Genomic DNA, 14,138 nt, shown 5'->3' with positions numbered 1-14,138 from the left:
GCACGGAAAGGTGTAAACGGTACTGTGTACTTACATGTGTATATATAGATATAGTATGTGCGCAGTTTTTTTGTTTGTTTTTTGCATTGGTATAGGAATGATTGTGCAGAGTATGCAAAAGTTGGAGAGTGAAAGAGCATGATTTAGCAAAAGACACCATGTTTATGAGAGGCATCCCAGCAAACACTTGATAGGAGATAGTAACATGCAAGAGGATGGCTAGCTTAATGCTAACACAAATTAGCACACAGTTGTTGTAAACTGATAAAATGTTGGGTTTTCCTTTCCTATCTTAATCTAGGGTGGGTGACAATAGCTGGAGCACTGCTCTAATTATAGCATGCACAATTCCTTTGTATTTATCTGAACAAAAACTTTGGTTTAATTTAAACAAAAAAAGGCACAGACTGTTACAGGGTTCTATAATTTCTATGTATGAACTTTAACAATATCTACATCTAAGTCAATATGTCTGTTGGGATGGAGAGGTTAAAGAGACAGATGGAAAGTAAAAAAAAGGCATAGAAGGAAAAAAATTATGAACTAAATGGAAGAGATGACTTCAGAGATAGACAAGACGGAAAAGACAGGGACGAGAGACAAACACAAGGCAGAACCAAACAGACCCAAGCAGCAAGACAGTAGACAAGACAGACAGAGGGAGACGGGCAGACATACAGTGGCGCAGAGTATGGGCACGCAGACAAATTATACAATACGCAAAGGGGAAGAGGAGGGGTTTGGGGTTCTTGGAGAAAGGGGGAAGGAGGAGGAGGATATAAGTGGGGATAGAATAAGTAAACTGTGATTCTGGAAAAAGAAAAAAAAAGAAAAATAATGACTGAAAGTGGGTTTAGAAGTCTCACACACTGGGGCTTAAAATCAAGACTCAACTTCACGTCCCCCTCTCCCCACCTTAAACTTTGCACAACAATGCAAATGTGACTTCGGAAGTCTTGGGATGGGTAGATGTGATGTGTGTGGAGGTGGTACGCAGAGACTGAAGGGGAGATTTGGGAGGGGGGAGACTGAGAGTGGCGTCAAGGATAGGTAGCATTCCAAAAGCACACCGTGTCGATCCAAATGGGATTCATATGATCGTTGCATGAGACAGTTAAACTTTTCCAACAAAGTAAGGCACAAATATCACCTACACACACTCTATGGGGATTTTTACCTGGGAGCTTACATGATCTCTAACATGTAGCAGCCGTTACATATTCAGTCTTAGAAACCAATGCATCTTGCTCTCATGTAACAAACACTTTGGACAGTCCTTCCAGTTGCAGACTATGAACCTTCTGCATCCCGTGTTGTGCTTTCTGTCATCTGAGATATTCTGTGTACATCCTAACAATAGTTTATTGTGACCGGCCACAACTCTACAACCCTGGCCAAGACAAGACCTAACCTTGAGGGCAAAAATGTAATTACTGATTTTTGAGAAAAAGGAAAAAGAAAAAAAAAGCTCTCTTGTGGAGCACAAAATTACCAAATGTAAAAATAGACCACAAAGGTCTGTCCTTAAAAATATCAAATCTCTGAATTTTTACAATTGAACAAAAAAGTATTTTTCTAATTAGAAGCAACTGTGGCTCTATAAAAGCCTGTTCTACCCTGATCCAGTTGAGATACACTTTGTTTTTTAAACGACAGACTCAAAAAAGTCAGTGGGGTAGATTATTCGAAAAACATGTTGAATTGGATAAAAGGAAAAAAATATATATCTGTGTTTATTTTTCAAAAATGTCCTAACTGAACAACAAAGGTGAAAGGGCAGCCCATTCCTCACACGGACATGCATGGGTGTGGCTACGGCATGAGTGACATGTACAGGTGCGCCCCCATCCATTTGGGCAGACACCAAATAACCAATACAATCGAAAAAAATGTCACCCAAGCCCGTCCAAGCATGCCATCCATTCCCAAATATAGCATTGTTCCAGACACACACACACACGAAATCAAATTAAAGTAAACAAATGAAACTGAACAAATCCACAAAAAGAGCTACGTCCGAACAGCATAGACAGTACCAGAGTGCAGCTGTGTTCAACAAATAGGTATGCATCAATACTATTAGATGTTTTTTGTTTGTTTTGCTTGTTTTTTATCTTGAATTTTGGTCTCCAATCCAAAATAATGGTGAAAACTCAATAGGGGAAACAAGGTTATCTGGGGGAAACTTCCAATCAAAGAGTGTCTGAGGGAGCGCTTCTCTCCCTGGGGCTCAGGTCAGCCAATGGACCGGGAGCTGTAGTGGCTGAGTGAATGAGGTTTCCCCACATAAACATGTCTTTGTTTACCTTTGAGTACCTATAGTGTCAGGCATCTAACACCAGTCACCTGCCAAATGTTGGTAACTTTTGGCTGTGGCTGGTGTGTGACGTAATGTTCAATTCACGGAGCCAATAAACAAAAACATCCTTGCTTAAAGGCTTCCTGGTACTGGGCAATCTACTGATAAATGATATGCAGGTGAGTCTACCTGTCAACAGCGTCACCGTGTGTAAGACAGGTAAGTGAATTTGGTCTATAGGTCTACAGGAGATCAAGAACTGAAGATCCCTTCAGTTCTGACTCCAGATTGGCAGAAAAATGTTTAAATCTTAAGGAAAACACAACATTAATTCTACATCTAAATGTCAATGTCACATGCAAATGGGTCACTGATATTACTGACCGGACACAGGCCTGGTGCGATACGACTTAATGTTCTGAGTAATGCTATGATAAGCTTAGATAAGCTGTCTGCATGTGTGTGAAACCTTCTCCTACACTACCTCACAAATGTATTGAAACATAGGAAAAAAAGCAAAAAGAATCCCAATTGCATGGACAGGCTCCTCATTCACAGAGACCAGGAGCCCAGCCGGCCCATTTGGAATTAAGAGAAAACAAACCAAACGTAGTGTACTAACAACATGTAATCTTGTTTCAAGCCCCAATGTGGAGAGAAAGACAAGAAGCCTTACACTGGACGAGGTGAAAAGCAGTCGAGAGAGAATGCCAGAGTACTGCACTAACTCTAATAGTGGGCAGTGTTGTGGAGGGATTTGTGCCAAAAAACAGAGGTCAGAAGGTGGACATTATCGGCCATTTTGGTGAGGCAGGTTTTGCTGCCCCAAAATGAGGGGGGAAGCCAAAATAATGTGCAGCCTTTAGTGTCACCTTGAAGCTGAGATTACACCCTCTTGCTGCCTGAGGACACAGGTGCAGTATAGAGATCCTTTAGTCACACTTGCCTGGGAGAGGCCTTGGGCATTTACATATAAGCCACAGGGGTCGGTCTGTATTAACATACCTTGGCTGCGCCAGTGCTAAACAGTCACTATGGGTGGCTCATCAGAATGGAAATTATTACCTAAAGGAACCTGACAAGAATCATGGCAGGGGTATCTAATAATAGCAAGCAGGTGATTGAGGGGATTTCAAAGCAAATCACTCTTTTTCTATTGTCCTACAAGTAGATGACAAGCAGCCAAATGATACTGCAAGTATGTCCCCTCACTGTAAAGATACCTACAATGATTGTTATTACTCTGATTTTGAAAGAAAGTATGTTTATATATATAGCATAAGGAGGTTATACAACATTTGCTTTGTCTGAAAAATGAAGATTTCTGAAAACAACATGTTTTTTTTTTTTAAAAGTGGGTATTATCTCGGGGGACTCCTTGAGACAAACATCTAATAGAGATGGCAGGATTTTTGCTTTGGCCAGTGAGAACGTAAGGTGTAATCTAGCTTTCTTTCCCAACAGTACACACAAATGCATAGCAGGACATGCAAGCACATTCAAAACCAAGCAGATACCACCGTAGGAGGGTAAACATGCACATGCGTACAGAACAGCGCAGTCTTTCTGCATCACTGTTATTTTTAGCACTTCAAGTAAGAGCTACAGACTTAATATAGACACAGCCAGGTTTATTCTGTTTCTTTTGTGTGGTTTTAGCATACTTTGTGAACACTTTCATAGACCATACTGCTACAGTCTCTTTGACAGCCAACTGGTAAATAGAGGTAATGGAAGGGAAAACCTCCACTTTGTCCATAATAAGTAGTAGATCTGAGATAATTGCCTATATTAGTCCTATGACTTTACTTAAGGACAAAGGATGGGTTGTGCATTTCAGAGGAATGGAATAGGTGTTGTAGCTTGGGATTAAAACCTACGTCCACTAAATTCTAAATCTTTGAGGGGTTATTTTTGATATTTGGGCTTACTGTAGTTCATACTTCCATAAAATCTTGAGGAACAAAAAAAGGCAAATTAAAATAATCTAGCTATTTGGTAGATAGACAGATAAAACACAAGGTTTCTGGATAATTTGGTATATGGTGTTGCCTGAGAAAATCATATATACACTCGGGACTGACTGATACCAAAGCATGTAATCTGGTAATGAGTTTGCTGTTGCGGTAGTAGTCCTTTTTATGACTTTCAGATATGTTAGTTTAGTCCCTGGTGACTGATACACATGAAAACCCCAAAAAGAGACTGGTACTAAGAATGTGCATCATCTCTTCTAGTTGAAAGAATGGTATTCCTGATCTGCCCAGACTCTCTTAACTCCATGTAACACCTCTAACATAAAGCCATTGCTCCATTAAAAAACCCAGTAGATCTATCTTAAATAGTCTCGAGACTAGCGGAGCTATGAAATGCACATGTTTATACGAGTTCCCAAAATCGCGTGACACGGAGTTCAGTAAAGATCTGATTATTGCACAAAGCCAATCAAATCTACAGTTAAGCAGAAAACAACGTTTGCATTGATCTCCAATTCATTTAGCACTTTCTTCTTTTTGTGCCAGGACAATAACACGAACGAAAGATACAAATACGGCGCATTTTCTTGCTTCATCAACCTGGATATCAATATTCCATGAGGAAAAGAGAGGGTGTGTGTGTGTGCGTGTGTGTACAAGGGAAGGAGGGCTTTTGAATAATAGATTATAATTTGATGGAGTGTCATGACTGCGAGGGAACACAAACAGCAGTCATTCAACAAAACCAATCAAATTCTAGCTGCCGCCATTTGAAAATAAAAGTATCTCTGAGCACCCGCTAAGCAACAGCAAATTTGATGTCGAACTCATTATATTGTTATTGATCCACACGACACTGTAAATGGCATCCCTTAATGGCTGCCTAAAATCACCATGGAAGCCAATCAGGCCCAATCAGGTCTAATTTTTCCAGTAATGGATCGCTATAAACAAGATGACAGGAACACTGGCTGTATACACACTTATTATTTCATTCGACATTTGCATTTGCACTCCGAGACCCAAGAAGCAGAGCAGCGTCATTTTTGAAAAAAAAATCTCACCGACAAATAAACCACAAAAAGAGACTGATGTTTTAACAGAAAAAAGGGTCACCAATAGATAAGGAACTAAAGGAAAACGCACAACACTATAATCACAACACAAAAATAAAGAAATAAAGGGAAAAACAAAAAAAGGTAAGCCAAAAAAGGGGTGTGTTAGGGAAAATACAACCAAAACCAAAGAAAGAGAACTGAAAAAAAAAGGAAAGCAGAAACAAAAAGAGCACTGCGGCCAAACGGCTTTTGAAGAGGCATGCAAGCGCAGTTACATTCTCCCATCATGCAACAGGTCCTGTTATTTCCACACGCTGCATTTCCACTCAGCACATGCAAGAAAGCCTTTAGATGCAGAAGCAATACCAAAGGATGCAAAACGAGAAAAGGCCCCACAATGCAAACATAAAAGTAAATTAACAAGACCCGAGCTAATCGGGTTTGCTTTCATCATTTCTTCCTTTGAAAAGAAATCAAAATTTCTTTCATAATCATTTAGCAGTTTGGATCAGCTGATTAGTATCTCTTCAAATTAGTAATCAATTGAGCTCTGAAATAGGCAAATACAGCTAAATTTTTTTCTTTCCAACATGTTGAATTTATTATTTGTTAACGTGGGTTAAAAAAAGTAAAAAAGAAAAAACACACCAACCTTCTCGAAGCTCTGAGGGATGTAAAGGGGTTGATGCAGAACACAATGACATGAGGAGAAGAGAAAAATAGGGGAAACACAGAGAGAGTAAAAAAAGCCACCTCAAGGTGTTTAGCTGCAGCTACATTTCCCTTTTCTTTCATCTTTTTTTCCCCTCCTTTTCCCTTTCCCCGCTATCAGTGAAACCCGTCTTGAAAGTACACTTGCCTGCCCCACCCCCGTAAATAAACTTGAACCAAAACAATCAGATTCACCCCAGTGGCCGCACTGTCGCCTGGTAAGAAAAAAAAAGGAAGTGAGGCGCCACTGGAGTCACATCAAGCGTTCCATTCTCATAATTCAGAATTTCATAAGCTTCTTATAGCCACGAGGAGAAGCTCCTGCTGCGGCCGTACTTGCTTTTATTAGAGAAGGAAACAAAATCAAGAGAAAACAAAAAAGGAGAAAAAAAACAAATGAGAGATTGAAAAGAAGAAAAAAAAAAAAGACACAGTTTGGGATGAAATTAGCAGCTGCAGTTTAAGGCAGTCCCACTAAAAATGTCATTGGAAGCCAATCAGAAGCGCCGTTGTTGGGCCTTCAGTCGGGTTGTAGTCTTAATTTAGGATTTTTATATATGTATATATTTCCTGCTCTTAATTGGTCCCTACCACAGCTGCTAATCTCAAGTGCATTTTGCTTTGTGAACAAAACATAGTCAACATCAAGTATCAAGAATCGATTGACAAAAGTTAACTGAAAACAGACAAAGGTCGACACCATCAAAGCATAACAAGTGTGTTACATAGCGTGAAAGTACTTAAGTATTTATGACCCTTGTGTACTCTTTTAAAGGCATGCTGATGGAGCCAGTGTTCATGGAGACTGCATGAATTGTTGGAAATGATATCACGGAATATATATATTTATGTATATATATGTTTTGACCAAAGGAGCTGCTGAACATCCCAGTGCTGTGTCAACAAAGTGTTCCCATAATTATTCATCAGTATTTAATGATGCCTGTAGAGTACTTGACTAGAATTTTCAATGACCCTTTTAGCACCTACTATGCTATGTATTATCAAGGTGGATAGCTACTTGACATTGCCCACATCACAGAAGAGACAGCATGCGCCTCCAGGATAAACACTGGCAAGAACAGAAACTAATCTTGATGAACCCTTTTTTTACCTTCAGCTCTTCACAGTGGATTTTTTTCCCTTTCCTATGCTGCTACTTCACAGGGTATGATAATAGCAATAATAATGAAAAAGCAGCTCCCTGACCCATTTTATAATGTCAGAGTAGTGAATTATTTATTGGGAACAAAGTTATTTGGTACACAGCAGAGGGAACAAACTGAGTAGATACGGAGGCATCTTTATTTAATATGCACAGTATAAATAAACCATGTCGAAAATGCATCTGCTTCAATTTATTAAAGCTCCCTCAACAGGGATCCATTGTCATTTAGCATTAGTGGTGGAGAGTACGCTTTTGTCTTCATTGTCTGTTTCCTATGAAACTCTATGTTCCCTGTGACTGATCGTTTTTGATATCTTCGCTTTGCTCGAACATTCCAGCCAAAATTACTACTGACTGTAAAAGCCGTTATAGATAATACACCAAAGAAGAAACATGGGAATACTATGGATTTATGCTCCAGAACAGCATGACAAAGAAATAGAGGATGTATACTATTTATAATCTTTTTTTTTCTTTTTAAACAGAGCAGCCTACTCAGTTCTCCTCCTCCAAATCTAGAGAAGGCTGAGGGGTTGAGGTTTTGATTGGCGGGCGATAATACCTCGCCACTCAATCAAGACTGAGACTTACCGTTGTGCTCCTTTACCTGTAAAAAACTAATCAAAAAGACGTCCTTCCGGACTCTTTTTGGGTTCCAACTTTGACAGCGCGGGAAACATTTGATCGGGCACACAGTTACAGGTAAAAGGTGTCTTACAACCGATAAAGTAAAGACATACGGCTTGTTGTGCTACACATTTCCTTCCGAGCGAGTAGGGGAGGGCATTAAAAGAAAAAATGGAGCATAACATCATAACAGAGAAGAACATTAGTTGGTCAATTATAGTTTTACATCTGGAAGTTTCAGTGCATATGAAATTACATTTACGGGCAGGCAATACTATCAGTGCTAAAATATTGACACTACTTGGGTAATACTATTTTGCAAAATACATTTGGTGCAAATACAACTAGGCTAGAATGGAAGCAGTTATCATTTGTTAAGCTCAACAGTAATGCCATTTATGGCTGAGCTGCACTGTCGAGTTATTTTAGTTAGAATGGGTAGATGTTTTATTTCTTTATTATTCTTCCTGTTTTGTTTTGTTTTCTTGGCCTGATTCTTTGACCGGGTTGCTCCCTACCTCGCACATAAAGGTTAGCAGGGGACGAGTAGCGCACGCCTTCCACGTTAGACGCCACACACTCGTACTTCCCCTGGTCCGTCTCCTCGCTGTTCTCGATCTGCAAGGCACCTGGAAAACGACGACATTGAACAAAGACGAGACGGGGAGGGAAAGAGGCAGGGAAAAAAAGAAGGAAAAAGACAGAGAGACAGGAAGCAGAGAGGAAATGATTAGTCAATCTGTCTGTGACAGTGCATGAAGAAGTCAGACAATCTTCTTAATGGTGGGTATCTTGAATTTCTCAGGACCACTTTGTCAAGATCTGCTTCTCTCCGCAATGCTTATGCAGATTGGCATGACAAACTGGCTTCCACTCCAAACTCAGCCATCCACAGATTAAAAAGAAGGGGGGAAATAAATGAATAAAAATGTGGACTGAATCAGTCACACTGGATTTATAGCTACAGTAGGCTGGTTTATGCAACTCGTGTAAGATGTGAGATCGCTTACAAAGAAAGTGCAACAAAGTAATGATGTAAGGATGTTGAAAGGTAATGGAGAAAGGGTGTTGAGATGGTCTTGTAAACCCCATGAGATTAGTAAATCACCCTTTGCATAACGCTCACCAGAGGAGAGTGCGTGTGTGTTAGTGTGTGTGTGCGTGTGTGCGCTGGTGCAGGGGGAGAGTTTATGAGAAAATGTCCACACATCCACAGCGTTCCAGCCCATCTGCTACCATGTGATAACTACTCATCAAAATTGTGACAAATGCTCAAACAACCTTGCAAACGAATACATACAATAAAGCATTATTATTATTAATATTCAGGTTTTAATATTGCTATTCAGTTATTTGAATTCCTAAGCATTTTAATCGCTTATACATTTACTCTATTTTGTGTGCCACTCTCTTTGACCCCCATTCTTTTCTTGCTTATTGTCATTATTATGAGTTCGAAAACAGACGCCTTTGAGCTACTTTCAGACATTATTTCTCACCGGCAGTGCTTCTTATATACTATGCGCAAATACAGTAAACCGAAATGCCTGGCGACACTGAAGAAAAAGGTGCAAGGGACAAAGGAGGGAGGTGAAACAACAGGCGTCAGATCATTCCTCATTAGAGCGCTGTTGACGGCACTTCCTGATGATATCATTAGGGCTTCTGGCTGGCTCAGCAGACAGATTGCAGCCGAGGCCTCTCTGACAAACACAGCACCATTGCTCGTTAACGTTTAGCCAGGAAGCATCAATATGCCAGCAGCTTCCCTGGATGCTTTGTAATATACCATAACCTACTCCATCACATCAGCAAAGTAGATTGAACACAGTGTTGAACAAGGCTACTATTCTGGAACGTTGGCCTAATAAGGTGCTTCAGCTGTGCCACAAATGAGATCATTGATCCTGCTTAATTATAAAGATAACTCACTTTCCCTCATGACTATTTTATACCTTTGGGTCAGTTTTTGCTTTTCAAAACAATAATAAAGACACGAAGCCACAGCAATCTATGGCGCTCTATTTTTTGTTTTTTCTTTTTAGCATCTCTTAATTTCAATCTAAAACTCAGATCATCCTCATCCCTCACGGGGAAACTGTTCCTGGCACACAGCTCGTGAACCAAATGAAAAAAATCTACCTGCAGAGTGCAGGTGGCACAGTCTTCGCCGTGGGTTTATGCAAGCATCTGATTTGGATTTGTTTGATGTGCACTTGGAACAGCAAATGCCAGCGCGGTGGCAGGTGGGTTGGAATGTGCTCAGAAGCTGAGTGCCTCGGCACAAGGGAGACCACAAAGTAAGGACTGTGTGAAGTTCAACTCCAGGTGGACGCTTCCAGAAAGCTCTGCCAGCGGCTTGTCACCCTCACTCACTGCGCTGAATTATAAAATCGCTGGAAGCCCTTCGTTGTTAACTGTTACCACACGGTTGAATAACAAGTGATGTTCTATGTCACGTGCTGTCGGCGGCTACTGATCATTTGCCTCTAGTAAAAAATAAATATCAATCGATCACGTGTAATTTGACAGTAAACCAAATATGACCACCGATATCTCAATGATGCACTGAGAGCCAACTATTAACAACATTTGGTGTTGTTCGCAAATTTCTGGCAAAGAGGGGAGTGCAAAGAGAGAAAAAATACACTTTGAGAGAAGACGGGGAGTTTCATTTGCTCCGAGACACCATGCTAGGTAGGATTATCTATTGTTTCCAAGCCCCTACTGGCTTCATTACACATTCGAGCTATTATTTCAATATGAAGCTCTGAAGAACACACAAAAGAGTCTTTCTAGTTGCAGAACATGGGAGAAAAAGTTCGGGAGGAGAGAAAGGCAAGCACAAGATGCTTGAAAGCAGAGAAGCAAATGAAGGAAAGGAAGCGAAAGAAAAAAAAAATGTACAGGGACAATGTCAGAGAAGGGGGAATATACACTATTTATTAGCTTCTGTCTTAAAGTTGTCATAACTTGCTCTATGACAGCTGGGATAGCCTCCAGGCCTCCCATGATTCTGAGAAAATGGATTTCTTAAAAATTCTAGAAAGAAAACACTAAAAACCCCGTTTGACTCTGTGACTTTGCCTTTTGAAAATCTGGACTAAATACAGTTTTTCGTGTTCGTTTTGCTATACATTTTGCTTGAGCTTTGGCTTGCTCTTTTGTAAATGATTTAGTTCATTTAAATTATCTCACCACATAAAGAGGAAGCAAAAAATAATAATATTACTTTTTTGCAATGACCAGTGACCAGGCAGGCAGTCTAAGGCCAGATAATATTAAGGTATAAAGACAACAAATGTTTTTGATGACCTATCTGGAGCTGCAGCATGCATGTGTGCACGCAAGAAACCAAGACCCACGTGTCCTTTTGTTCCTATCACTTCTCTTTTTGTGTATTTTTGTTTTTTTAAATGGCTGCGCTCTGTGTTTTGCATAATGCGCTCTGTCTGCTCTGCCAGCCTGTTGTGCGAGTGGCCAGTGGCACAAGAAATGAAATAAATGCTGAAAATTATCTTTAGCAAACATAACACAAAGAAAAACACGCACCGGGTCTGTTCAAACACTTGGTGTTTACTGATAAAGACAGCAATTTATAGTGTTGCTCACATGCTTATTAAATTTATCCTATATGGGGTCTTAATGCCACGGCTTCCTTGTCTCCAGCTATTAATCCTTATCACAAATAAAAACTGCTGTAACTACACAGATCACAGGGTTTTTTTCAGAAAAGAAAATACTCGTGTTAGTGCTAATCTGCTCCTAATCATGTCTGGATGAACAAAAACCATGGGTACTTTTACTTTATATATTATCTGCAAACAAAAACCGTACTTTACTCCAGTTACAAAATCAGTTTTTGCAGGTTTATCACTGCTGCGGCTCCAGTTACTACAGAAAAAAATATTGTTTTTAATGTTTTGTCCTGTCCTGAATACACATTAACCATTTGAGTGATGTCACTTTTCATAGCAATAGATAAATAAATAGATATTGTAAGTGTACAACTTTAACTCCAGCCCAGCATAATACAGAACTACTGTGTGGTTACCACTTTATTTCTTTGCTCTCTAATTTAAGGACATTTGAAAAGGACACTTGACTTTTCAAGGACACTATGTGAGCTGTACTGGGAATGGATCAGAGCTCCGGCTGTCCGCTCAACAGCTACAATAATCATTAGTAAACTGCCTCTGCTGAGTTATAATTCATGTTTTACTAGGTCAGAGCAGTAAAAGATACCCTTCTGTCTGTTACTCAGTGATTAATGCATGGCACAATATTAAGGTCAGCATTAAGGGGAAAAAAGTGGCTAAGTCTCCTAATGACATCAGTTATCCAGGTTGATCGATCTTCTAAGTCTGAGTGACCACAAAGACCCACAACCTCCAACCTCCCCTGCTGCTCACTCTGACTGTCTTGCAGCAAGTTTACTGCCTTCATTCATTTGATAAAGAAGGCTGTAATGGAGCATTCGTCCCAGCTGTGACGGCTGCCCTGGTTAAAAGTGCCACATGCTGCAGGCTGACCTGAAGAAGAGGACTGAGGTGCCAAGGTGCGATAACAAAGAAGACTGCCTAGACGAGGTTCAACAAATACATGTTTTTGATTCAGGGACAAACACTCTTGCTGAGAAACTGTTAAAAGCAGATATATTTTGCTGTCCTATTCAGTTTATGCCAATTTTGATAATTTTAGAACGATAACTTAGAAGCAGACTAGATTTGTCTAGAAGTCAAGGTTAGAGAACTATCTTATTCACAGACAGGGACCATTCAGATGTTTCACAGACTTCATTGTCCTTTTTTGTAGCTAACAAGCACAGAACATACCAAATGGCAAGGTCTGATGGTAAAAAATATGAAGACTGGGTGGAAAAAAATCACAAACTGAGATGTGGAAAAGAAGAGAAAAATGAGTGGAACAAAATTCTCCTTTATGAGAGGTGAAAAAAAAGAGACAAAAAACCCCATAAAAGTAAAAGAAGGGTGGGAGGAAGAGTTAAAAAGACAGACAGGCATAGAAAAACAAAAAGACAGATGAGGGGATAAAAGGAGGGCGAGGAGGAGCCAGCATGGTTGATTAATTTCAGAAAGTGCCTAAAGCTGTGGTCTGCCCACCCCAGTCGCTGCTTTGTAGCAGCTTTGCCATGTGTGCCCCCCCCAAAGTCCCATTTGTGTAATTCAATTAGTGTGCTCCAGCAGGATTTGATAGATTTGTTTAGGCGGTGAACAAAACGGCTGGCCAGCTCTCACTAACACCCCAAATTAGCACCTTACTGTATGAACGGACACACAATAACCTCACTAGTACATGCATTAAACTCATCTGCATGCACAGAAGAGTGCAGACTGCAATCCCAATAAAACTTTAATGCCTCAGTTTCTACTGACAGCTTTTTCAAATGTTGTATGCTTACCATATAAAAGTGCAAACACATAAAGACATGTGTTTAATAACTGAGAAAGGTATTCAGGCCACACCTGAAAAGAAAATTCTAAGGGTAGCCAGTGCTACCCCTCAAATAGATGCACCTATGGTTTAAATGTGAAAAACCTAGGTGCTTTTCAGAAATGCTGTCCTCTGACCTGACCCTGAGTTCAAAATCTTTTGAGATTTTTAGTAGCTGTACCTCTTGTTATCACATTCACAACCTTGGGTGTCCACACTATTCGCCTGCCCACCCATCTGCCCGCTCGGCAGAGTGACGATAATTCCCCATCAACCTTTTGCGGCTGAGGTGTATAAAGCAAAAAAAACCAAACCAAAGCAAACCAAAATTTAGTTTTTCATTTTCACAAACTGTTGGTTAATTTAAGTTTTGTGACAGCTGTTTCAGAAAACAGAACTGCACAATTAACAAAGAACTGCTGAGTTATGGGACATCAATTCTGTTTGCAGCTATAAATGACAACACGCTGGAAGTTACAGACTTCAGCTGTGTACCCGCAGCTTTAATAACTGCATAAATGAAGACAGCCAGTAGCGCTACATGGCAGCCAAGTCTGGACTTGCCATTTTCTCACTGTCTCTCCCCTCTGTCTGTGTCCTGGCTGTCACTCCGCAACGCTCTGCCACCACCCCAAGGTCATTATGCTGTGATCGCACCAGCATGAGGCTCCACGTGTGATGCCACTGTTGTCAGAGCCCATCTGGTGGCTTGTAACGCTCCCATGAAATTAGTAATGAAGCAGGTAGGGAGTAGAGCTACCTATACAGCGATCGCTTACCTCAAGGCTGGCACCTGCACGGCTTCGTATGGAACTAAAATTAATTGAAGTTGTAAATTATGGGAA

At 40.3% G+C, this 14,138-nt stretch overlaps 1 protein-coding gene across 14 annotated transcripts in view; it reads right to left on the bottom strand.

Annotated features, from left to right (window-relative positions):
• ptprsa (protein tyrosine phosphatase receptor type Sa) overlaps window positions 1-14,138 on the bottom strand; it is a 228,123-nt gene that overhangs the window by 72,267 nt on the left and 141,718 nt on the right. For 13 of the 14 annotated variants that reach the window (XM_084954050.1, XM_084954049.1, XM_084954053.1 and 10 more), the window contains one exon: window positions 8,358-8,468. In XM_084954050.1, the coding sequence (XP_084810176.1) occupies window positions 8,358-8,468 (111 nt within the window). The other variant, XM_084954057.1, reaches the window with a different exon arrangement.

Source organism: Perissodus microlepis, chromosome 15, assembly GCF_051167445.1.
Source record: "Perissodus microlepis isolate ML-2025 ecotype Zambia chromosome 15, ASM5116744v1, whole genome shotgun sequence".
Classification (NCBI taxonomy): domain Eukaryota; kingdom Metazoa; phylum Chordata; class Actinopteri; order Cichliformes; family Cichlidae; genus Perissodus; species Perissodus microlepis.
The sequence above is the reverse complement of the archived record's forward strand: the minus strand, read 5'-3'. Positions and strand labels throughout refer to the sequence as shown.